The 27,742-nt window shown below is 37.9% G+C and overlaps 1 protein-coding gene across 3 annotated transcripts in view; it reads left to right on the forward strand.

Moving 5' to 3' along the window:
• Nucleotides 1-346: 346 nt before the first annotated feature.
• GRIN3A (glutamate ionotropic receptor NMDA type subunit 3A) overlaps nucleotides 347-27,742 on the forward strand; it is a 140,840-nt gene continuing 113,444 nt past the window's right edge. For all 3 annotated transcript variants that reach the window (XM_015589115.2, XM_025046565.1, XM_006911510.3), the window contains exon 1: nucleotides 347-1,708. In XM_015589115.2, the coding sequence (XP_015444601.1) occupies nucleotides 1,010-1,708 (699 nt within the window). In that variant the 5' untranslated portion in view covers nucleotides 347-1,009. The remainder of the gene's footprint in view (nucleotides 1,709-27,742) is intronic.

A 27,742-nucleotide genomic window follows, 5' to 3' on the forward strand; every position in this document is an offset into this window, starting at 1 on the left:
TAGGCTGAAATACCTTGAAAGCGACACATATTAGAGAAGAGCCCCGTTAAAGTCTCAGCCTCTTTGAATTTATCCCAGAGAACGACTGGATTTTAGATTCCTCAGGAGCACAGCTCCGAATTCGGAATTATCCGCGGCTCTAAGTCCTTGCTCTCTGAGGTCGCAGAGAGTATTTTAAACTACGACTCCTAGAAGAGGACTTTCCAGGGGCGCGGAAAGTGCCATCCGAGAATCTCACCACCAGTGGGCGTTTAGCGCAGCCAAGCGACAGGCTAGTGCCAGGGCTCAGCAACAGGGAGGCGCGGCCGAGGCGGGGAGAACTCTGCGCTCGGAGCTGAACCACCCTTTGCTGGCCAGTCGCGTCGCTCCTCCGAGGAAGCAAGTGACGGCAGCGTCTAGGCGGAAAGAGGACGAAAGGAAGAGAGGAAGTAGCGAGGGAAGAAAAAAATGAAGCCGGCGCTGGGCGAGCCCGCGAGGGGGCCGCCGACCGTGGAGCAAGACGGCTTTGGCTTCTTTTCCGCACTCTGGGCGTGAACGCCTTCTCCTTCGCGACCCCAAGGAAATAAGTGGGTCTCGCCTGGGTGGAAAAGGGAAAGAATCTAAGTGAGCGCGTTATCTCTTCGGTCCCTTAGGAACTCCAGCTGCTCCTCAGCCCAGCCTCCTCGCCGGGCCGGACGCAGTGCCCGAGCCGCCCTGCAGATGGGGCGGGCAGGGAATGCGCGCCCCAGCAGCGGGTGAGCGGCGCTGGCCCGCCCGCCTGCCCGGTTCGGCGCAGGGACAGGGCGGGCAGAGGATGCGAGGTGCAGGGACCCAAGAGTGGGATCTGAGACTGTCAAGGGCGCGCTAGGCTCCCACTTGGATGGCCCGGAGACCGCTCTAGCTCCTGGAAGCGCTTCACCGCGTCGAGTGAGCTGCGCGCCGGACCTGGGGGCGGACACCTTAGGCGGCGACTGCAGGGGGGCGAGCCGGGAGCAGGAGGGGGCGCGCTTTCTCCCTGCGGGTCTCAGTAATGAGGAGACTGAGTTTCTGGTGGCTGCTGAGCAGGGTCTGTCTACTACTGCCGCCGCCCTGCGCACTGGTGCTGGCCGGGGTGCCCGGCTCCTCCTCGCACCCGCAGCCCTGCCAGATCCTTAAGCGCATCGGGCACGCGGTGAGGGTGGGTGCGGTGCACTTGCAGCCCTGGACCACGGCCCCCCGCGCGGCCAGCCGCGCTCCGGACAGCAGCCCGGCGGGCGCCCAGCGGGATGAGCCCGAGCCAGGGACTTGGAGGCCCCCGGCGTCCTCTCCCGGCGCTCGCTGGTTGGGGAGCGCCTTGCATGGCCGGGGGCCGCCCGGCGCCCGCAAGCCCGGAGAGGGCGCCGGGGCCGAGACCCTTTGGCCTCGGGACGCCCTCCTCTTCGCCGTGGACAACCTGAACCGCGTAGAAGGGCTGCTGCCCTACAACCTGTCTTTGGAAGTAGTGATGGCCATCGAGGCGGGCCTGGGCGATCTGCCGCTCTTGCCCTTCTCCTCCCCTAGCTCGCCGTGGAGCAGTGACCCTTTCTCCTTTCTGCAGAGCGTGTGCCACACTGTGGTGGTGCAAGGGGTATCGGCGCTGCTCGCCTTCCCCCAAAGCCAGGGCGAGATGATGGAGCTTGACTTGGTCAGCTCCGTCCTGCACATCCCAGTGATCAGCATCGTGCGCCAGGAGTTTCCGCGGGAGAGTCAGGTGAGAGGACGCTGGAGCGTGGAGTGGAGATGAGCGCCATTGGGGGCTGGAACCCTTGCCCAGGAGGAGGAGGGCGGAGAGAAAGGGGACAGGGCTTTACAACTTTGATACTGTTTAAGTATAGGACCGTATCCGTAGGTGGTAGGTAGAAGGACCTCAGTAAAAGTAAAATAAAAACATTTAAACGCGAACGGAAATAAAATGAGCGGTAAAGGTAGCCGATGGAAGGAAGTGGAGATAATAAGTGAAAAAAAAAAAATCATCTTTCGACTTGCTGGAAGAAACCTAGTGGATGCACACGGAAATAGAAGTCGAAGTTCAGGATGTTGGAGTGCGATCGAGGTTCTAATGACTAGCTCTAGGGGTGGAGATGGAGGGTTCCTGACTGCGAGTTTTTCGCTCCCATGAAGAACTCTGAGAGCATGTGGTGGAAAGAGCAGCATCTGCTCTCTGAGTAAACAGGAAATCTTCAATTAGTACAGAAGCAATAGGTAAAGAAGAGTGCTTAATTAGGCTTGGGTATTGGAATGCATTAGCAATAATACGTGATAGCATGGATGGGATGACTCATTTGGGATTGTTTCTTTGTCTCTACCTTCTTTCTATGTGATGTTGGCTCAAAGGCTGGCTGTATGCAGTTGCTCTTATCAGCTCGTTTCTGCTCCAATTATCTAGAAATAAAGGAAAGATATAATGATTTAATTTCCTATGGGATAAAAAATTAAATATCTTTTCAATCAAAAAAGCTATTTATGAACATAACTATTGATAATAATGGTGAGATAAATATTTAAGGAGAGGGCGGGGTCCTTTAAGCAATAGGCGTTTTCTTCATTTTGTGCGTTACTTTATTAAAATATAAAACTTCATTAAGCCTGCACAAAGTATTTTGAAACAGATAGGTAATTGGTATTGGCCCTATTTTAAAGCTTGAGAAACTAAAGGAAAGTTCTGTGGCTTGACCAACGTTGGTCAATATACTAGTAAAAGAGTCCAGACACTGGAGAGTTTCTAACTATCTAATTTTCACTGTATCCCTTTAGCTGGAAAAAATATTTTCAATCTTCTTTCACTATATATATGTATATACACACACATACATATATACATACATGCACACATATGTATGTATATATTTATATATGTGTATATATGTATATGTATATATCTATATATCTGTGTATATATATGAAAATGAGTAAAGGCAAATATCAAAAGTTTGATAGAATCTATGTATAAAATTTCAAGAGTACTAAAGATTTATTTTTCTAGAAAAAAATGAACCTTACATTTTTAATCTTAAGAAGGGCAGATGCAAACTACTTTTAGCAGTTGCCCAGAAGATTCCTGTTTAATGCTGAACCATAGAGCTTTGATTTGCAGAGTGCAGGATAATTAACTTTTATCTAAAATATTTCCATCACCTGAATCTGAATGACTATAGGCAGCAGATGGGAAGGCATAGAAAACACAGGTGCACAATGCTGCCAATAGTAATCTTAAGAAGGGTTGATGCAAACTACTTTTAGCAATTGCCCAGAAGATTCCTGTTTAATGCTGAACCATAGAGCTTTGATTTGCAGAGTGCAGGATAATTAACTTTTATCTAAAATATTTCCATCACCTGAATCTGAATGACTATAGGCAGCAGATGGGAAGGCATAGAAAACACAGGTGCACAATGCTGCCAATAGCCAAAGTGTTATAAACATGAAATTGCATCCATAGGGTGCATCATTATTAATCTATATGCAGAATCAGATCTAATGAAATTCAAGAGTCAGCATCACTTGCTTCTCATCATTGCTTCTTTATTATCTAATACTTCATAAGTTGTCAATAGTGTTCACAGTCTCCAGACTCTTATTTGTAGATTGTTTGGCAAGAGTCTTAAATAGCAAGAATTTTCCCTAAAATTAGTGTTCCTTAGTTGCAAGGAAAATTGTCTGTGTTGCATGATGTATTAGTGCAGTATACAGCACTTTACAACAAGGGGATGAGGGAAACCATGAAGCAGCATCTAGCATCAGTGAACTCCAAAGCTTTAGGAGCACTGAGGGAACAGAGTCCTCCAGGGACAAACTTTACAAGCAGCCAATATAATAAATATTCTGCCTAGTACATTACTTCCATATTTCAATTCAGAAATTTATTTTAAATCACCATTGTCAATGTTATTTTCATGGCACACATCTTGAAAGGGAGAGATTATTATATTAACTCAGATCTAGTTTACCCAACTAGGACATTTTCTTTCATATATCTTTGTATTTTAAATTCAAACATATTTAACTTGTCTTACTTTCACTATATCATTTAAATGTCATTCTATAATGTTCTATATTAAGAATGTCCATCTCAATGCCAGATTATTGTAATATGTAATTTTAGAATATGACCATAATCTGCTTTCGGCAAAAATAACTGATCTTTCCCTTGCTTCTCCTGAAAAGTGGACCTTTCTGGAATACACTAATGTGATTTTTAAAAAACTGTCCAAATATAAAAGAATGTCAAAGTCATTTTACACATTAAGTAAAATTGACTTAATTTAGCCACTGTCCTCTTTAGAGTCTACCACCCAGTGACCCAAGTTGTTGATTGTGCAAGTGCCTGAATAAAGGATTCTAGAAGAAAGTAGGCTTGTCCACACAACCAAGTAAAGTTAGATTGTGTCTCTTATTCAGACAAATCAAAATTGCTTTTAGAGCAGGGACAGCAACAGTGTAGTCTCTCTCATTTGAGATGCTGGCTTCTTTCATATGAAGTCTTTAATTAATAAATAATGGTTTTGATAGTAGCCTTCCCCAACTCCTGAATGGAAGGAGATACACAAGTGAGCGAACCCCAGAGAAAAGCATACTAGTTTTATTTTAATATACTGCTTATTCAAAACATAAACATATGATACCATCAGCTTGGAAGGAAACAACTTTCTTCAAGCAGAGTAATCCATTAAAAGCAAGATATTTAACTATCCACTTTTGGAAACCATATGTGTATTATCACTACATAATAAAAGTTTAATGCAACATTACACATAGGATAGGGTCAAAGCACGTTTCCATCCCCAAAATTCTAACTTTACTACTACCGTCAAACTTCTCCTTAAAGTTAATTCATTTTATTAGGATGATCACTTCTTACTTCTAAATTCTATACCCATGACTTTCAAATAATGATATTGCATATGGATCTAGTTATATTTACACATAAGTCACATTAAGTTCCTACAGTTCTTTCTCTTCCCTCCCCATAATGCTTTTTCTTCTAGGGGTTTTGTAATGTTTCTCAAGTTAATTCCTTAAAATTTAACTGCTGAGATAGTGACACATTTACATTTCTTCCTAAAATGTATATTTTGTGTTAATTTTATAGTGGTTCCATTAGGCAAAGCTAATGAAGTAATATAATTGGCTTAGATCCAAACTCTTGGAATTAAAAAGTAACTACACTACTATTTTCAACTCTTGTCGAATGTACCAACCACAATTTGCCTGTCTTGTGAGCCATATATACCAATTAATAATGTTAATTCCCATTGAAATATAAGTATTTTAGATGGTCCATTTTCTTTGACAATACAAGGCTAAGTTCTGTAACCTCTTTATTAGCATTTGGCTAGCACGGCACCATTTTTTTTGTGGTACAAGGGACTGAACGATGATACCACTACATAACTTAGGGTCTCATGAGGGGACAGGTGAAAGACATTTATTTTAAAAACATCTATTCTCAACTGTTGGTTTTCCTTGACTTGTTCATGCTAATCACTGCTCTCCTCTGGGGGAAATGCATTCTTTTGCAATTTGTGATGAATAGCTGATAGCAGCGCCTAATTGTTGCTGACTTGAAGATAAATGATTTCAAGTTAAATGTCAAGTCATGCAAAACTTTCCTTATCAGTGATGTTTTACAGATTTCTCTTGAAGAACCGAGACCTAGAATTGATTTGGAAGTTTTTATTTTAAATCTGCACTATCTGTCTCACCCCCTTTTCTTTGTGCCTATGCAGTGTAGTCATAGAAAGTATTTGGTCTTGATTTTCTCTGATTATTACATCTTGGAGTTAACTTGCAATCGAATCAGTTGAACTAAGTTTCTGAATCATCTGAAGACCAATTTCAATGTCTAATTCTTTAATGTTTTATCTTCTGCTGTTGCAGAAGGCACCATGGATTTTGTGCCATCAGATTTTATTTCATGAATACCTCCAGTCAAATTGCAATCATGTTGGTTAGAAGAGTACAATATAATGGCAGATATATTAAATATTAGTCAAAAGAGTCTCTGTCTACCTTTCTGTCTTACTGATCATGTAATCTTGGGCAAGCGTCTCTATCTCCGAGCATCTGTGCTTATCAGTCAAAAGAAGGTACCTTACCAATCTGACAGGGTTGTTTTGTGAAATGTATTTCAAATAAGAAAGTAAAAGACTGCAAAAATTTGTACTGTTAGCAGAATACCTAGTACAGAGGTGTTGGTTATGATCTGGTATAAATCATTCGAGTCTTAGTTCTCCACTAATTCTCCGTTAGTAGTTACTAATCGAAATGGGATATGATTCATAGTGTAACATGTCTTCATTCTCCACCTTACTCTCTACCTACTCCTTCATTTTCTTTCTCTTAAAAATAAAGTAAGTGGATTTACCTCCCCCACCCTAAAAAGAAAAGAAATGAAAAAAAAAGAACTAACCTCAGTAGATTGCACACTTGCCTAGGAATAGACAACATGCCTTAGGTACTGTTTCTGTACCAATGGCAACTTTTTACCTGTGGTACATCTAACACAGTTTCTAGAGCCTTAGAATAAGTTTCAATAAGGATTTTCAGAAGTGTTGGTCTCTCACATTGGTCATAAGTTTCTCCTATAGTTAAGCTTATAATAGATCATTCATCAGATATAGCCACATAGTCTAATGTTTCCAACTATATTCCACCTACTATACCACTAAGTACATTGTTTGGCTCATCTGACATTATTTTCACAGCATGTCTTTCTTGATGAAGAAAGCAGTGTGTTGGTTCATACTGGTATAAACTTCTTATCTCATCATGAACAGGTAACAGTTTGCAAAGCAGCTACTTTGAGTACCATTGTCCTAGACGATTATATGGGGCTCCCATAGCAAGGTATTGTTCTTTTCAGTGGCACAACTAAATGTAGAGATGAGAATCACATTGCCTTTTCTCTTGCCTACTCTATCTAGTCCCACTCACATACACGGAAGAGTAGAGGAATGCACAGCACCAGAAATGTGATGCCAAATCTATAAAACTAGGCAAAGAAGAAAGAACATCTCAGCACCTGCCACATTGCTTTGCTTTTTGAGTACATGAATAACAATCTAATGGAAATCTTTAAGCCACTCATTTGTCTTTCTCAGATCTTTCCTTTATGGGATGGTAGGGTAAAAGAGCAACAGGGAAAAAGTGAGCAAGGATTCCGGCTTCCTGCCCTCCTCCCACCTCTCCCCTACAAACCTAACATTTCAGCCAAATTCCCAGATCTCTTTCTGAATGTGTAATATTCAGACACTTTCAGGGAACACTGTGTTTGATTTCTTGCATTGAGGGAGCAGATCGAGCATACTGACCCAGGCTAGTAATGTGTCAGCTGCAGTAAACCCTGACACTGAAAGGCTAGTAGTATCTGATTGGCATGGATGGTCTACTGATGGAGATGAGCCTTCAAGCGTTCTAGTATTAAAGAATTAATCAGGATGACTTCTTTTTAGTCAGGCTGAAATATGCCTCATTATTATTCATTTGAGACATTAATTTAGAAGAAAAAAATTTCAATTATATATGTGTATAAATATATATATACACATATATATGTATATATATTTATGCTATTAAGGCTTCTTCACAAATGTGCTCCTATAATCCCCCTAACAGTCCTGTGAGGCAGATAACAATGTATAGATAACACACGGAGTACTAGAAAGAGCTATGCATTGTCAGAAGTAAGAAGTCAACAAGGAGAAAAAAACTAAATCTTAACTATGTATCTTCAAAATGAAAATATATTTATTGACACAGAGACCTAAAATGTATAAAATATGTGTACGATATGACCAGTCTAGTTGCTCCTTTGTGTGGGTTCTGAATGATTGGTCTCTGGAAATGTACGATATGACCTTATGTCTGTAAAATATAAAGGTTAGTGTTTTACTTATAAAAATGTTAATGGAGATTGTAACTAAATGGCAGAGCTCCACGTTTTCCCTATCCATGCTTCTATTTTTTCTAAAAATAAGTGTATTACATACACAATTTAAAATAATAAAAGAAAAGGATAAGTTACCTTCACATTTCCTCACCAGTGCTGTCAGTACTGCAATATGAAAATACAATTTCAGTAATAAATATATTGTAGAATATGTTTAAATTTATCAAAGTCCTTTCAGACACTTCTCTCTCTTTTTTTTTCATTTTTCCTCACAATTACTTTGTGAGGTGAGCAGGACAAATAGTATTATTACCTTTATTTTGCAAATAAGACAATAACATATTGATGGAAGAAATACACAGTAGGATTTAAGAGCATAGGCTTTTGCAAAGCACGGACCTATTTCTGAATCTTGGCTCTACAATGTTCTAGACATCTTATCTTGGGAAACATGCCTGATGTCTGTGCACCTCAATTTCTTGATGCATAAAATTTGAAAAATCTCATAAAGTTATGGTGAGGACAACATCATGTCTGCAGAGTCCTAAGCTCTGTACCTAGAGCATTGTGTATTATTATGACAATGATCATTCTTTGAACATAAAGTGATGAACGGCAAGATTAATAAAAATTTAAATAATCAGGATAAGAACTTGAGTATTCCAGATTGCTCTCCAGAGTACTTCTGTATGCATTTTCAATATGTATATGATATTCATGCTTAGCAGATACAATTCCAGTGGACCAACCCTAAGAAAAATGAAGAAATCTGTTTCAAAGCCCCACTTAAGTCAGAGTTCCAATTCACCGAAGTGCACCCTCAGGTTAGATGTGCATAAAAGTAGTCAGCAGTGGAGCAAACTTGGATGTCCAGTCTAGTCGTTCCTTTGTGTGGGTTCTGAATGATTGGTCTCTGGAACAGTCATGTCAGAGGTTAAGAATAACGTTGTATTTCTATTAGTTGGTATTAGTGAGGAATTCACAAGTCCTGCCTTTACTACTCTAATTTCTCATAGGAGCCCCCCAGGCTCTACACTTAAGGACAATAGAATGGAAACGACAGTCTTGTTTCATTAATAAATGCTTTAATGTCCAGTGCCCAGGTGCATGGCTCTTTAGAAAAATATTGAGTTGGAGCATATGGTTTGGGTTTCAGGTTTTTGTAGCATTATCTAATTCTAATTCTTGATATCTTCTACCTTATATCTGGGCAAATAAAAGAAGGAGGTGGTGAAAAAGATGGGAGACAGGAAGTAGGGGTCCCTGGAAGAAAAGGAGATGGCTTATTCTGCTATGATAGGCTGAACGATGATCTCACAAAGATCTTTATATCCAAATCCCCAGAACCTGTGGCTGTGTTACCTTCTATGGTCAAAGGGACTTTGCAGCTATGATTACATTAAACATCATGAGATAGGGAACTTATCCTGGAACATCCGGGAGGACCCAGTGTAACCACATCTCCTCATAAAAATGATGTGGGCAGTCTGAGGAGAAGTCATTGTGATGAAGTGATGATGGAAGCAGAGATCGGGGTGGTGCACACTGAAGATGGAAGAAGGGGCTGTAGAATATAGGCAGCTACTAGGCACTAAAAAAGGGAGATGGATTATTTCCTCAGAGGCTCCATAAGGAATGCAGCCCTGTCTACACCTTGACTTTAGCGTAGTGAAACTGGTTTCACACTTATGACCTCCAGTCATAAGTAATGAGAAAATAAACTTGCGTTCTTTTAGATCACTAAGTTTGTGGTAATTTGCTACAGCTGCAATAAAGACTAAAACACTTTGTGACATAGACTTATGCATGGAGGAGGTAAAAAACAAAAAGAGGGTGACCTGGTCCAGCTTCTGGGGAGGCAGATCTGGTTCAGCTTATATGTTTTGCAGCTGGACAAAAAAAATTCAAGAGAAGTAGAGCTTGGATTTTTTAAGATGCGGTGACCTCACCCACTTGGATGACCCAATTGATGTTTTAGGCTTCTTGGAGAAGAAGGGGGTTGTTAGAAAGGGGAGAGTCTAACTTGATATGGATCAAAGGTTTAGAAGTTTTCTATTTTTCATACAGGCTTTATCTATACTAATGTAAGTGATTTATGGCATATGTTAACTCACAGTTTAAGGGACAGTAGCCCTATTGTATTAAGGCTTATAGAAAAGGGATACCCATAAAGCAAACTCTGCGTCTTATTGAACGCTGAATATGTCAAAACTGTTTGCTGCATACAACTTAAATGCATATTGCTTCTATAATTATAAAAGCAAATACATATGCACTGCTACTCCATGGGTGTCCACAGATCATCTTGAGTAAAATTTTGATGCATTTAATTTTTCAAGCGTATAATGGTTAAAATTTTTTAGAAGCAGTTGGGGATAATTAACGAAAAGCCTTATTGTCACTCTAACTGGGCATTGGCATCAAAGAATAGAAGAAAGGAAAACCTTTTACAAAAAGTTTTCAGAAAACTCAGAGTTGCCACGGCTTTTTGAAGCTTGGGCACTCTGAGATGATGGTATTTCTATATTAAATGCTGAGATCTTTTGTATTTGCAGTCCAGCTTTATGTTGTCATCACTCTGCAAAGTGGCTGAGTTTGTAGAGTTCCAAACAATAGCTCTGTCTGGATCTTTCAGTAGCATTCTTAAAAATGACCTAGAAATGGGTTGCTCGTACTTTCCTCTCAATTAGGGGTGGTCGTTAGCTGAACTGTCAGTATAAAGCACTTTGATGGTTGTACACTCTGCCTTCAATCTATTCACGTATTTTCTGTCGAAAGTCTCAACTCAAAGTCAAATGTTGGGTTATATTCTCCAGGTTAAAATTTTTTAAAAAATTATTTTCATAAATAAAGACACTCAGCATGTCTTTATCTAATAGAATCACAATCTGGCTCAGTTATGGAATTGTATTTGTTCAGTTCCAACCAGAGGTACTTAAAAAGGGATTCCATTAAACAAAGTGTTTGCTTCTGTATATGGTGAATTTAATAGGTACAGACAGAGAGCTATTATTATGTTGGTGCTATGCAAGGAATTAATTTGAGTCACATCACACACTGTGTTACACACATAAGGAAATGCTTTAGTCTATACTTGATAATGAATGATAAATCTACCTGAATTAATCCAACGTGCCTTCACCTGGTTGCAGGCACAGAGGGCCATCTAGTGGTCTCTAAAATATAGCTTTAATTTAAGGCACCCTAGGAATCCAACTCAGAAGACAGGAGGACTCCAAGCAGCTTTTAGTCCATTTCCTAGCTTTTTGACAGTGGGAAATCTAGGTTAATCTATCCAAGAAAGACCTTCTTCTGCCTTCTAAGAGGATCCCACAATCTCTGCTCTTCTGCAGCCATATCTATAATTGTAGTTATAAACAATTAAGTAAGATCTCAAAGTGTGTGTCTAGAAGTGTTGGGAGGAAATTGTGAATGAGTCTTACTAACTTTAGAAATCTAGAGTGGTTATTTTAGTAGCTGCCTTTACTATCACTTTGGTTTGTAATGCAGTGTGAAAAGATGTAGACATTTTATTGTGTTAAGTACATCATTTGTTCCTTTATTTCAGATTATAAAAAAATTTAAGATCTTTGTGGATGTCTGAAAATTAATAAAATGACAAAGAATAAAATAAAAATTGCCCATAAACTCACGACCCAGAGATCCAGACATATGTATGTTATAAAATTGGAACCATGCTATTTTATGAATTTTTAACACTCATATATTCTAAATATCTTTTCATGTTATATTTTTCCATTGCTTTTAATGGCTAGTTTGCCTGAGTAGATTGTTTCATGATTTGTTTAACCCCTGTTGTTTGAATCCAGGTTTTTCCCATTAAAAAAATCAATAACACTTCTACTTGTGGGACTTTACCAAACACATTTCCTTAACATTCTTGTAGTTTTTGGTGTTGTAGAACACTCTTTACTTGGGCTCTGTGACACCATTGTGGCTTCTTCTTCTTCTTCTTCTTCTTCTTCTTCTTCTTCTTCTTCTTCTTCTTCTTCTTCTTCTTCTTTTTTTTTGCTTTCATTATCTTTTACTAATAGTGCTTCTTTGGCCCCTTGAAGTAATAATCATAATGCCGTTCTGTCCAATTTGATAGCAACTAGCCCTTTATGAATATTTAAGTTTGAATTAATTAAAATAACATGAAATATAAAAGTCAGCTTCTCAGGCACTCTAATGCCATTTCAAGTGCTCAAGTGTTCTGTTGAACACTTCTGTTGCTGTCTAAGGGCATGCAGTTTTAAGGAACAAACTCCCTCCACTGAGCTCAAAAACAAGAGATTTGTGCTGAAATCCTACAGGAAAATGAAAAGGAGCAGAATTGCATGAGGTACACAGCTAGACTGCACCCCTGGAAAATGTTAGAGCAGCTACTTTCATTTCTTCCCCTAGGGCCCAATAGCTCTTCTCTTGGCTTCTCACTTCACATCTGCTTTATCTTCCTTTCTGAATGCCAGCTTCTTCCCCTGCCCTGCCATAACTTTTGCATGGATATGATTTACTATGACAGGATGGAGCCTGAATTCTGTATGACTTTACAGCTCTAACCAAATCATCTGACTATGTTCCTTATATCTCCTAGTTTACATTTTCCAGATGTCTGATTGGCTCAACCCACATAGATTAGTTCCTTTTTCACCCTCCAATTGTATGTCCTCCCTTAATCCAATTAACAATGATCAGATTCCTGAGTTACATGCTCAGTATAAGCTTTAGACTAGAGCAGTAAATAAAATAGCAAAGCCTCTGCTCTCAACTTACAGTCTAGTGGAGGAGACAGACAATAAGACATGCAAACAAATAAATATATAATACAATAGAGGCAAGTGCAATGGAGAAAAATAATGCAGGGTAGAGGATTAGAAAATGACTATGGTTAGTCAATAAGGCCTATCTGAAGAGGTAACATTTGAGCAGAGAATGAAGTAAGGAGTGGGCCGTGCAAATTTCTGAGAGGAAGACATTACAAGCAAAGAGAATAAAAGTGCAAAGGCCCTGAAGTAGGAATGAGCATAACAATAAATGTTTATTGAATAAATAAATGGACTATCCTTAATACTGTTCATGACAAGTTTTGTTAGTGGGCACAATTTCAAAGAAGGAGGTATAAATAATGAGGTAATAACCTGACCTAGTACACTCACAAGGTTTAGATACCTGAATTTGTCTCTTTGCTATGGCAACACCAGGACTTTCTAACTAGAATTTCTAATTACATCCCTCACTCTCACCTTAAACCCAAAATATTTAAAGATATCCTAAAATGATGTCCCTTCTAACCCATAACAAGATTTCTCATGATATTTTTGACTTCCTTCTCGTCTCACCTGTTGCCTTTCTCAGTATATTTCTCGTCTCTCCATCCTTTCTTGTTATTTTCACAAGACATTAATTCCTCCCACCAATATTCTTGAATAGCCTTTATATCTCTAGTATTTTTTTTTTCTCCATACCATTCTGCACACTGATGCTAGGTAAATCTTCATAAAGCAAAGCAACTTTCATTCATTTATTCATTCTTTCATTCATTCATTTAACAACCACTCATCAGGTATAATGCACTGAGCTTCATACCACCCTTCTGCTCAAAAGGCATTTTATTTATGACAATGTTATCATTCTTTTTCTATACCCCAACACTCCTGAAACATGCACCTTATTATCAATGATTCATTACAAGAGTAATTCACAAAATTAAAACAGGGTACACCACCCTTATGAGAATATGTCAGATTGTCCAGGTTTTGTGAGTATAGTTCCAAAAAGCATCCCATCCCCAACTCAAGATTCTGACATACCTCCTCTGAAGCTACTGAAACACAGGCTAATAATCATCAGCAAACTAGTCTTCAAGGCCTTCCACAAACATGTGTAAATTACTCTTTATGATTTGTGACATTCTGTGGAGATACAGGTACCCAAAAAGCGTGAAGATATCTAGGAATAGAAATATGTGTGTGCAATTTTTTTAATAGATAAATGTAAATCATTATGTTAAAAAGCGTTTATTTTATACCTATATAGAAAGAAAGCTATACATCCAAGTTGTAATGATCTGTAGATGAATTAAGCTCCAATTTAGAATTGGATTCAATTTTCCATTGAAACAATGTTATCTGTGGCTGTTAAGACGTCGGTCCAGGCCAAAAAGCCCATTTGACCCATAATATAGCATATCTGGTATTAATAGTTCTCTAGACACAAAACACTATCTGTAACAGGATTTTTCTGTTTGAAACCAAAGGGATGTGGAGCGAGGAAGAAAACCAGAAGACCTATCTTCAAGTTATAGATCCATACTCATCTGTATAGCCTGGGAAAACCTCTCTGAGCATCAGTTTTCTCTGTAATAAGTTATAAATAGTCATTAAACAGGTATTTATTAAGAGCCTACTCTGCAATTACAAAGAATTGACACGGGCCTCAGTGACTTAATATACAAAAAAAAAGAAAAGAAAAAAACACACTTTGTAAATTCAAATTTAAAAAACAGATGAGAATAATTTTCATCAAAACATCTTTTTCTTCAGGAAAACACTCCTAGGTCCAGTTTTGGAAATCCAGAGCACGTTTTTCTTGGTACTAATTTGTCAATAGGAACAGACAGCCCTCCCTGGTTCTGTCTGCCTGCATTAAACCAGAGTGGTCGTACTGTGACTCCTAAATGGTCGGTAACAGCGGTGAAGAGAGGAAAGAAGAGCAGGGTTTCACACTTTCCAAAGAGGGCCTAAAAACATGTTTGCTCTGAATGCCCACGTAGCCTGCTGCCTATCCGAAGCCTGAGGGGAAGAAGGGAGCTTGAGGAGCTGACAGGTTAGGAGGACCACCACCAGGACACAGGTTGCCATGAGAGAGACACTTTGGAAACCAAATTTTAAAGCTAAGATTGCCTGCTTAACATTCATAAAAATACATCGGTTAAGATTTTTGAGATTGCATCTACTTCTAAATAATATTCCATAATGGGTTGGAATACTGCAGAATAGTGAAATCTCATTCTAATCTTTATTCCAAGTCTACCTTTAACACTTACTGGGCAGCAGCCACTTAAAGATCTTGGCATCTGCATCAGGACTTAACTACAGGCCAGGCCAGGAGAATGCTTAGGATTCCCTTCATGCAGAATAACCCTAGGAAATACCAGGAATAAACTAACACACTTCACTATGGCCATGCCATTTCCGCCTACAGTAAATAGTATTTCAGTGACCTCCTAACTGGCTTCTCTGCCTCCATTCTTGGCTCTCCATTATATTCTCCAAGCCACTGTCAGAAAGAAAACCGGTTCACTAAACGTCTTACACTCTGTCGCTGCTCACTAACAATGACAGCGTTCTTTCCCAAACTTCACGCATTCATGTACCACCTTCGTCATTTTTGCTGTATCTCTGCATTATCAATTGCCATTCATTTTTTTTTAATTAACCTGCTGTTTTACTTAAATGATTTTTTTAAATTCTTCCACCATAACATTATTGAAAAACGCTTGCCACAAATAGAAGTTAACTCTAAAAATAAATATACAATGAAATCAAAACAATTTTCGCTCGATACCTTTGCCCAAGCCCTTTTTTGAAAGGGAAAACTTCCAGGTGTAGAGAAGTGTTAAAGACATACTGACACCAAACTGAGGCTTTCTCCTTGATTTAACAGAAGAATTAAATCCTAACTGAAAACGGATTGACTTTGTCACTTTGCGATTCAGTGTTATTTAATGTCAGGTCCCTGAACAACCTAAATTCTCTTATGAAATCACCTACACTCTGCCAAACTCTAACCCATGGGATGAATTCTAAGCAGCATTCAAGTCCTTTCATTACCTGAGCCTTACTTAATTCTCATTTCTTCTAGATACTAACCCTCACCCTCTGTACTCTGTGCTCAGCAGTGCCTGAATGTACAATGCTGTTCCAAGCATTGGTACCTGCTGTTCTCACTACTTAGAATGACTTTCTCTCTTATATCTGCCTGAAACTATTCAACCTTCAAACTTTTGCTCAAATATCATCTGTGCACAGTTCACTGCCCACCCTATCCCTACCACTCTCTACCCTCTCCCTTTCACTTCTGTGACTTTTCTACCTATACATTCTGCTTTTCTATACCTGTGGCATAACAGTGTAATTATTTGTTAATGTGTGTCTCACTCCTCCACTAAACTGAAGCCTAAGCTCCTAGCACAGTGTGTGACTCATCACTGAAGCTTACTGACTAATGGTTAAACTGAATTAATGGTCCATTTTCATCCCTTCTAGTGTAACAGAACTAAGTAACATCTGTGGAAAGCCCACCATCTGTCAAGGTGGGATTACATGAACCTAAAATAAATGTACCACTTTATGAAAAAGGGTCCTCGTTCACTGTGGGGGATAGAGTTCATGACCATCCAGAATTTTCTATGTTATGTAGAACAAAGCTGGAAGAGTAAGGCCTTAAGAAAATTGATTTTGTAAGAAATAGAAAAACTGTTTCTACTACCTTATTTCATGCGTCCTTTATTGTCCTCCCAATTTGTTTTCTATTTCCTGGAGACCACAAGTGACAGAAAAGAGACATTGTTCTCATGTCTTTGAGCCACTTCTTTCCATGATTCTCATCCCTTCTCCCCTTCAGCCAATTTTACTATATTGTGAAGCCAAAGATTCTTGACATGTAAAATTAGACAAAATCAGAGTTGACGAAATGTAAAGTTACTGGAAATAATCATCAGTGAAAAGAAGAGAAAGGCCTAGAATTGTATTTCATCATGTCATCTCTTATCAAACAAAATATTGGGAAACCAGACAAGGACTCGGATCTGGCTAAGATTAGCCTGTCCTATTCCTACCTTCCCATTGCACTCACTGCCTTTCCTTCAAGTACAGTTCCTTAGTCCCTCAGTTCCCTGGAGTGGTGGCCTCTGTATGTTAGCCACATCCAGATAACTTTTCAAAATATAGATGACTAGACTTATCAAATCAGAACCTCTGGGGCTGGAGCATAAAAAACAAACAACTTCACAGGTGATTGTGTTCACAGGTGATTTTGAGTATATTTTGGGGCCACATTATTGCCAAGAGTCTCCCCTAATGTGATTTTCAATCTGTGACCAGAAACCACCTAAAACAAAATTGCATTAAGTAATTTTTAAAGTGTAGAATCTCAGCCTCACTAAGTTCCACTAAATTATATGCTATGATCCATTATGTGCAATTAAAAAAAAAAAAAGCACTCTCCAGGGGATTCATATATGCACAGTACAGTTTGAGAATCAATGACCTAGGGCAGAGATCTCAAACTGAGATACCATAGAGGGGCCAGGAAGGTAATGAAAATGTGACAAACAGTCCCGAATAATACAGTAGCGAGTGGCAAAAATTGTAGGTAACCGAAGAGTGCCTGACCTTTCTGAAGGAGACAGCTAGCCGCCACTCAGCCGCAACCAGCTTTTATTCATCAGGCTATTGCCAGATATCCTGACTTTTCGAAGGAAGCCAGACTGGATTTTTTTAGCATGAAAATTTCCTTAAGTGTTGACAACTAACTTACTTTTTTTCAGCTTTATTGAAGCATGATAGATAAAATTGTAAGACATTTAAAGTGTACATATTATGATTTGATATACATATGCAGTTTACCCTTGACTAACACAGGGTACCAACTCTCCCGTGAAGTCAAAAATTCTTATATAACTTTTGACTCCCCAAAAACTTAACTCCTAGTAGCCTACTATTGACTGGAAGACCTACTGATAACATAAACGGTCAATTAACACATATTTTACATGTCATATGTACTATGTACTGTATTCTTACAATAAAGTGAGCTAGAGAAAAAATGTTAAGACAATCGTAAGGAAGAGAATATACATTTACAGCATTTATTGAAAAAAATCCACATATACGCCAACTGTAATTTACAAAAATGAAAAAGTTATAAAAAAATTAAATCTACATATAAGTAGACCTTTGAAGTTCAAGGGTCAAATGTACAGTGTAAAAAGGATTTCCTCCCATCAAGTTAATTTAATTAGGCCCTAAGAGATATGAATATAATCTATTCCAGGTGTACTCATTCATAAAAGAATCTTGGAAACCTTTCTTGTAAAATAGAGATAATGAAATGATGGTAACTACTTTTAGTGTTTGAGGTACTGATTAGGTAGACTAGTTCATATCAAGTGGATTGGCAACATCATCTGACATTTAGTTGGTGCTCAATTTCTTTCTTAAATATGCTAATTAGCTTATTTTCCCTTGTCTTAAGTCTCTGTTCCTTTACACTAAAATTTAACAGGCACTAAAGAAAAGCAAGCTAATGGCAAAAAGCTGACGAACTCCCATGATACTCGTGTGTGTGTGTGTGTGTGTGTGTTTGAAGAAAACATAATATTGCTGTGACGAGATAATTAAAAAGGTAGTGATGACAAAGTGATTCAAGTTCCTCATGAGAAATGTCATTTCAAAATACAAAAATGTCCTTACATCTTATCCCTGGCTTTCTTCCTCTACTGTGTGTTCAGTGATTCTAAATCCTGTGCAAAGGAAGTTGCTAAGAAAACGGTCTGGAGGATACTTGTGGATAATTCTGAAAAAGCTAATAATATTCTGGTCTAGGAAGATTGCCTTTACTTTATTGTGCTCTATTATTCACTGACTTTTTTGAAAAAGTAATTATTTAAAGAAAATAATAATTTTATATGAAAACAATAATTGTGATGTGAAAAACTATATTTGCAGTTTTAAAGACTAATAATTTCATCACTTTAGCATACATTCCCTTCCAATTTTTGTCTACTTGTATACATGTTTTTATCTCTGTGAGGTCATTATTTTCTGTTTTATTTGGCCATAATCAAAGGCCTATAACAGTCCTTTCCACATAGTAGTCAATGAAATATTTGTTCAAGGAATGAATGAATTTCTAAAGTGATAAATGTACAATCAATTTTGTATTCTGTTTGCTCATTTCCATTATGTCATGAATCTTTTAAGTCTCTACAAACTTCAAACAAATCATATTTCTCTACCTGTTTCATTGATTTTTTCAAATTATAAAATCAGAAAAATGAAAACAGGAAAAAATTTAATCTCATCGCAGAAACAATCATTCTTAACTGAGATATTTCTCCTGCTATTTGTTACATAAACTTTTTTTTTAATGTGGAGAATTTCTATTCAGATTCTTTCATTTGATGGGACATAGCTCATTATTTTTCCATGTAATGGGAAACCCATTATCACCATTATTTTATTAACTACATGTTATCAAGCTTTGACTACTTTCCACAATAAAGATCTTTGTCCACTTTGTAGATTATTTCCTTAGCATAGATTGCTGAAAGGGGAAAATAAATGCTAGTTAGTTGGAGTATTTCCATGGGTCTTTCTCATATATGGTATATTTCTACACCCTTACATCTCAGCCTGTCTTTGTTAGTTTTCTTACAAATAAAAGACAGACTGATGAAACATGAAATTCTTTCCCAAAGTTAAATTTCACTTTATTGTCCTTGAGCATTTACTGTAGCAGAAATGAGAAACCCATGATATTTTCATTTATCACTTTGAAGTTTACTTTTTTCTTTTTTTCTTCCTAAATACTTGACAGTTTTTATGAAGACAATTTGCCAGATATTTCTAAGTATAGTTTGTTGTTTTTATTGAGTTTGCCAAGAATGAGGTAAGCCCATCAAACAGTTTTTTCTTTAAACAGAAAATTTTTGCTCAGATATGTCTTTGATTAGTCCTATTGTTCCTGTGGTTATAGTTTCTTTCATAGGTAACCATAATTCTTAGGTTTATCCCCCCTATTTAGTTGACCAAACAGTTTATATCCAAACCAGGACAATTTTGAAAGTGAGAGGGGGAGCAGTTAATAATTACACAAGACAAGAGGCATAAAACAGGCATTGTCTGAGTACAAACTGAGACACAAAGCCAGCCTGTCTATCTTTTTCTGTTACTTACAGATCTTGATTCTCTTGTTCTGTATCGTGACTTACTAAATTTGTCTTCCACAGCACTGTTTCAACACTTTGCAGTATTTATCATGCCTTTTATGCTTCTAAAGCATATTCGAAATCTACTATTGTATTTTCAGTTTTCCTGTTTCTTTCCATATAACGCTATTTTTTTCATCTCATCCCATTATTGTTTATCTTAACATGTTCTCTTGAGAATTACTCATGTTTTATAAAAGTCACGTTATCCTGCTTATTGTTTAAATATCAGAGTTTTGTGTTTGTTTTTTTTAATTTTCCTTTGGCTTCTATAAAAATCATTTTCAGAATATGTCCTTCCTTTTCTTTGCCTATTCTACGGCATTCTTAGAGGGCCCATGTCGTTTGTTTTTCTTTGGGGTAGGGGAAGGAGTTCTTATTTTAGACCAATAAGAAATCTATCTAAACCCTCTGTTTGCCAACAAGCAGGCTGCTTAGATTGCTAATTGCCTTACTTTGAATACACTTATGTTCTGGCTGAATCCCTTGCTAATAAATAGAGTTGGACACGAAGTTGCTGTATTTATTGAGGTATACATCACCTAAACCAACTCCCAGCCTTAGCGGTCACCAAGCATGTGGTGTGATTGCCAAACCTAGCTGGAATCTGCTTCTTTCCCACTGGGTTGTTATTGATAATGTGAACCAGTGGCTCTTAACCAGTTCCACAACCTAAGCAGCTTTTTCAAAATATACACCTAGGATTCATCTTAGACCTTCTGGCTCACCATTTTAGGAGACACAGGCTTGTGTATGTAAAAAATTTTCCAGGTGTTTCTAAAGTGACTTCTCAGTTGAAAATTGCTAATCTGAACCAAAAGTTCAATATACTTACTAATCTGTACTAAATGAAGTACATGAAAAACAAAAACACAGCTGTTGGTTTGCATTGTCTACTAGAGTGATTTCTGATTTCACTACCTTCTGCTATGCTTTCCTTGTAAGAATTAAACCTCTCCCATACTCATCCTCTTGAAGATGCAGTTTTTATCTCGATGTAGGAATTAAAAAACTAATCCAGGAGGGAGGTGGTCCAATGTCATTCTGACTGCCTCAAAAAGCAGAACCCTTGCAGTAGAGGGGCCATGGTGACTCTTCTGAGCTAAATGATGGAAGGAAAGAGATGATAGTCATTATAGGAGTGAAGAGCCAGAGGAACCAGATTATCCAAGTTTTAATCTCATCCCTGCCACTTACTAGCTAAATACCACTAGGTAAATTACTTAACCTCTCTATGCCTTAGTTTCCTCATCTATAAGACAGGGATATTAGGATCTATTTCATTGAGTTTTAAGGAAGATTTAATGAAATAACTTATAGAAAGTGTTAGAACATACCTGCTATATATTAAGTATTCAAGTAATATTAGCTACTATTATATTCAGACACAATATCAATTTCATATTTTTTTCTCCTGGTTCCACAAGCTTGAAGTTTGTGCAACATCCTTCCATTCCAGCAATAAGTTGATTGTGAATAGAAGTTTTGAGTTGTGGACTTTTATTTCTATGTTTTATTTTGATACTTTAGTAGGAAGTTGAGGGATGCTGCATCAGATCAGTTCCTGCATTTTATTGGGATTTTATGGGTAAGTTCTAGAATGGTGATTCATCACTGTAGTTTTGGTTCGAACAGGCAGTCAATCATTTCATTTTTATCCATGCCTTCATGCTGTTTCCCACTGGCTGCCTCGTCTCCCTCATCCTCTCCTCCACCTACTTCTGTGACTTTGGAGCAATAACTTGGTTTGAAGCAAGTCCTTACTGGATAGGCTAGTGAAGTCCAGGAAGAAAGTTGCTTTGTGTGGTTCAAAAGGCCTCTGTGGATGACAGTCACCAGGAAGGAAGTTTAGCTCAAATACGAGATCTTTCTAAGCTGTCTAAGTGATTAAATAAACTGTCAGATATTGAGTGTATCAGTGAGTGCCACTCAGGAAATAGAAACCACACCAGTTATTTGAGGAGAGAAATTTTAATATTGTTGTGGCCTGTATAGAATAGACCAAACCAAGTATGCTCTCAAAGGCTGTTTATTAGCCGGCGGCTGTCCTGTACAAAGGAGCAGCCCCGAAATGCCAAGATACAAGGTTTTTAAGCCCTAAATCCCATTCTTCATTCTATCTTAAACACAAAGGTCTATTTCTCTCCTATTCACTACCTGTCAACCCACTGGTCAGGTGTGCAAGTGGGGAGTACAGAAGCAGAAAGCTTGTTGTTAGAATGTTATGTTCCCATGGGTGATTGCCTATGTTCCCATGGGCAATAGCCAGTATTCTCATGGGCGATAGCCAAACAGTAATTTTCAGCTTATATACAATTGATTAATTACCACGCAAGCAAGCAGGGTTACACAGGCTAAAATTGGCAGTTAGCATATGAGCTCATTGTCACAAGTTTCATGATTAACAGAATGCGGTTAGGGGTTCCAGAAACTAGGCCTAAGGTATAGACTTCCTTTGTCCAGTTTCAGGTTTTAATTATCCTTTAACCTTTTCACATTTCAGCAGGCTGTCACAATATAATGGATAATTAACTAGATATAAAGTTGTTAGTCGAGTAACTAGAAGGATCATAACAGAACTCTATAGTATGAAGTTAGCAAATCCTGGAAGCAGTTACCATCCCTGGAGCTGAGGAATCAATAGAAAGAGGCTGGAATATTAACACTTGGAAGCTTAGAGGGAAAGCCCTGTGAAACTGAAACTCAGATATCTGAGAAAAAGAAATGCTATTCAGCTGGCATGATGTCTCTGAGCTCCAAGGAGGGACCCTAAGGGGCTCAGATCCAGACCTCTAACTAGCAGGATAGAGTGGTTCTGCAAGGGCTGGAAACATTGTGCTAGATTCAGCTGCTGTCCTAGAAAGGGACCTCTGAAGGGATAAAGAAGCATTGCTAGAGTGATGCTTAAAGATACCACAAGCAGACAGAAAACCCACAGGAAGCAAACAGAAAGCCAACTAGAAGAAAAGCAAGTCCCTTTTCTTCCTTCAGCCTTGCAGTATCCCCTTAATGACCTCTAATGGCAGAGCCTACCAGGATACCCCTGGCAAAGCAGAAATGTGGTTCATAGAGTACTAGCTCCAGCATTCCAAAGCAGAGAAGAGGAAGGTGGGTTTGAGCAGAGAGACAAGAGCCACACCTGACACACTGAGTCACTCGAAGTATCAAGGAAATAGTAGTAATGATTGCCAGCGTTCATTGCATCATTACTGCACTCTAGGCATCATGCATTACAATATTTAATTCTTACTAAATCTTCTCTCATAGCTAATATTTCTATCTTCGCATTACTGTGAAGAGATTAGGGGTTACTTGCTTAAGGTCTGTTAAGGACTTTACTTGCTTAAGGCCACTCAACTAGTAAGAGGCACAGCCAGGAATCAAATTCAGTGTTTGTAGCTCCAGTGCCTCTATGCAGCTCTGCCTCCTATAGTGGATGGCACTGATGCTCTAGTTTCTTCTAACTCTGAGATGCATTTATGGGTAATTAATGTCTCTTTGCTCAACATTGTTTGATTTCATTTTATTATCAATGAAATTATTATTTCACAACAATTAACTCCGTATGTGAGGCATGTGTGCCTAACTGCTGAGAGCTATGGAGACTAGGCAATTTTCCAGTTCATCTGAACTAAACAGATAGTTGAATCAGACAGCACAAAGTTTAGAAAAAAAATATATTAATGTAAATTATTTGCTTTGGCCATCTACTTTGTCTTTCAGATTGCCTGGAACAATGCCTGGTTGCCAATTGACTTTATGCCACATAATGTCACTATAATTTTTTGGTGAAACTCCTCTCTCAGGTACCTCATCACCAGAGGTTGACTCTCCTCAGTCGCCTCGCTATTAGAAAAGCAACTTGGGTAAACTGATTATACAATTTTGCCATAAATAGAAATCTCTGAGTTATAGTATGGATCTACGGAACAGAGTAAAAATTGAAAAGTATTAGCCTCATGCAGATCTCTAGATTAGAGATCTCTATTTAGATAATAAATTATTGCTTTTGAGAATAGACTTGGTACATCAATCATTGCCAAACCTTAATATATCCACTGCTATCTGCAAAAAAGTTACTAATATTTGCACATATTTTGGCATTCTCCGTGCAAGAATAAATAAATTTTTGTCTTAATTTATATTTATGCTTGAGACTCAAAAACTAATAAGAATTCTCTAACATAGAGAATTTGGTTAGAATACAAAATCATTATTATCTATCATTAGAGTTTTTTTTTGATAGTCGAGACCTAGATCCTGAAATCTTAGCTCCCTAGGCTCCACTTACCCACCCCTACTCTGCCCAGACTCCCAATTATCATTTATCTGTAAATACTAATCCACTTTTTAAAGACTGGACTGATACTGCCAATACATCAAATCTAATCTTTTTATAGTTCCTTCTTCCAGCCTCCCAAATTCCTGGGATTCACCCAGAGTCCTCTAAAACAAAAGATTTTCATGAAAAACAATTTAAAAGAATAATAGTAAAACAGAGACTGTATATAGAATAAGTTTAAGTTTGGAATATTCAAACAGTACTTTTTGAAAAGCCCTTTACACCATCATATTATGGATAATGATAGATCACAAAATACCTTTCTTGCATTTTCTAACAGACTCTTTCATAACTAAAAGAAGAGTAAGTGCAATGTGAGTTACAGTAGAATGTCTCATTTCCTTTGGGTCTTGGGTACAAGGCATGAGCCTTTTTTTTTTTTTGGTATCTGTAAAATAAAATCAATCACTCATTTGATGAAGATTTTACAATTTTCAAAGTAATTTTAGTTCACATAACCTCACATATTCATAACAACCTATAACAACTCTAGAAAGAAGGTGTTAACTCCCCAAATTACAAATGAAGTTATAGAGAAACTGAGCCTCAGGTAGACAATTTTACCGAGCAAGAATTAAAATGAAGTTTTCCAATTTTAAGTCCAGTCCTCTGTTCCCTACATCACTGCAGATTCAGAGACTCTTCTTGTGAAAGCTCAGATAGTGAGTATGTGAGCTTCCTTGGCACCAACTTGAGAATCCAAAGATCCTGATACTTCTTTTAAGACTTTAATCACCAGGTTCTGCCATCTCAATAAAACCAGGGATATTCTACGAAAGCAGGAAGTTGTATTCTGTTTCGATAAATGATGTATTCTTTAAAACTGCCTGTAGATTACCCCTTTGGCATCTTAAAATATTATTTATTGTCATCAGAAGTGGCTGAGGGAGATAAATACTGAATCTTGTTTCTTTCTGGAAAAGATTGTTTGAATTTTCTGAAACCTATTTGACCTTGAGTATGTATTAACATATTACCATTAGTTTCCCTTACTCACATTCAATGTCTAGAAATCATAAGCAACCCATCTTCCTAGGAAAAAATCAGTTTCAAAAGAGAAAAAAAAAAATACTTAAAGAATTGTGACACAGTATATGCCTGGGAAAATATAAAATTGCCGTTAAAAAAGTGAGTTCATTGCCAAAGGTTATTAGAGCATTTTAAAATTGCCTGTGTGTTATGATCATTTTGAATTCTTTTCAAAGGTTTTTCAAAAACATATACAACAATTAAAAATTCAATCTTGAGCTTCCCAGTATTATGTGGGATTCATAAAATATGTCCTACATTCATGTTGGGGATTTACTGCAAAATTTTATGTGAGAGCCCAAAGTAGTTTATTAAAACTACTTTGAGGAGTTTTAATAAACATCTGGGAGACGTTAGTGTAGGCCTTATAATTTTGGAGCTAGAAGCTCACTCATCTCTTATAAAAATGTCAGGCTAGCCATAGAAATGCATAAGACAAATCATTTTCCCATTATTTCTGAAGATCCATGCCTTGAACAGATAATAAATTTAATTCTGGATCTCTCAACCAAAATGACTCATTCATTATTAATTATAATCACGTAACTAGAACCTTATCATGGTAGGTGTCGTATAGATAATTCCCAAGTCACATTAATATCTATGACCTTGAGCTCATGGGGTGGAGCTAAACCACAAAACCCCATCTCCTTTTATGCAGAACATTCTACTCCCACTATGGCTTAGCAATACTATCACATAGTACCCTAGTGCCTATGGAGCAAAATTTTTTTTAATTGGCTCTATGTATAAAATCATCACAAAATCACATGAACTTTTTTGAAAAGATATTGAAAAGGCATATGATGCTAGTCTCACCATCATTGGATAACGCATTCCCCATAATAAATAATACTAAATCTCTGAAAGATCATAAAATTCAATTAGCTATTCATATCCTAAAATGGGATTGCATTAGTCACTTAGTGGTCTGTGGACTATTATTAGCACTCGAACACTTACATGGCCCCAGAACCCTTTAGAATGAAACATACTTCATTCTCATCAGCTAACTCATTTTAGACCTTTCATCTAAATGGTAAGATTGTTCTCATTCTCTTTTTATCTAAGTTTGTTACAAATACGGTACCTCCAAGGACCGCCACCCCCTCCCGCTTTTTGCATTGAGGAACTCCCTCTTTTCCCCACCTGATAATCAGCAAGATGCAATTGGTTAACGTTAAGAGGAAACCTTTGCTAAAGAACTATCAAAAGAGAAGGGAGCAACTTCTGACTTCATGCTCCTTGCCGCTCTCCTCCTTGGCAGAAATATTAAGTATGAAGAAGAGTAGAATGTCGCTCGTACCCAGAGGCTCCTAGCATACCATGAGGGATGTAAAAGTCCACTATCTACTAATCCCAAATCCTTAGGATTAGTAATCTGACAAAGTTAAAGATGAAAACAATTGCCTCAATATTACCTTAAACTAGAGAGATAAGTGTATTAGTAATTAGTTTACTTCTTAAATAAGATGATTCCCACCTATATCCATTTCTCATTTCTGAGGAGCTGCCAATCTGAGATGTTTTAAAAGACATACAAAGACGGTATCACCAGGACAAATAAAAAGGAGGCCTTTCTTGACCGTGCCAAAGATATGTAGGATCAGACAATAAACTAGCCATAAAGAAGAGCAAAGAGGTGTATATAGGATTTGAGTTTGAATTCCATCATAACCGTATTAGAAGTAAACAATTATTGGTGATAATAAATTAAGCTAGCCAGTGTGTCCCCAGTACATTCATGATTACCATGGACAGAGAAGTAAAGACATTTTTGCTGATGTAGCTACAACCCTAGGGCTACTGTGGACTGTCGTGCATAATGCTACACTCCATAAGACAAAATATACTGCTGGGAAATTTTGCACTGCATTTTTAACATACTTTTTCCACAGTTGACATTTCAACATCATGATTGTTTACCCTCCTGGGAAATATTGGCATCTTTTGCAAGTTTCAGTGGCTGTTGAATAATTGCTGTTGGGATGTTTCTTATCGTTTGCTGATTTAGTCTCACCACCTCATTACGAGTCTGCGATTTCTTTTCTGAAATCTGTGAGTTTCATCTGCAAGTTAAAAAAAAAAAAGAAGATCAATCTTCTTGGACTTAGTCATTTAGCAATGCAATCATTCCCCTTCTTTCTCTTGGTCTCCCTTGTGTGCAACATTCTATATTTTTAAATAAATGTTGGGGTAAAGAGTGAAGTCTGTGTCCAAGGAACAAAATTAAGCTTCCTGGTCTATCTGTGAATTAATTGAGCTGTTGCCTCAAAAGAACCCATGATGACCCCCTCTGGCAGCACATTCTAGGGCAGGGAGGACTATTTTCCCCATGACCTGCATTACGAAGGAAAGGCACCATTTCTCTGAAATGATTTCTTATCTAATGTGTCATAAATTAAATGCAATAGTGTCAGTCCCTCCAATGCCCTGATTGCATAATCTGATTATGATATTCTCAAATACTTCCTCTCCAAACTATAACTTT

This window comes from Pteropus alecto, unplaced genomic scaffold, assembly GCF_000325575.1.
Source record: "Pteropus alecto unplaced genomic scaffold, ASM32557v1 scaffold114, whole genome shotgun sequence".
Taxonomy (NCBI): Eukaryota; Metazoa; Chordata; class Mammalia; order Chiroptera; family Pteropodidae; genus Pteropus; species Pteropus alecto.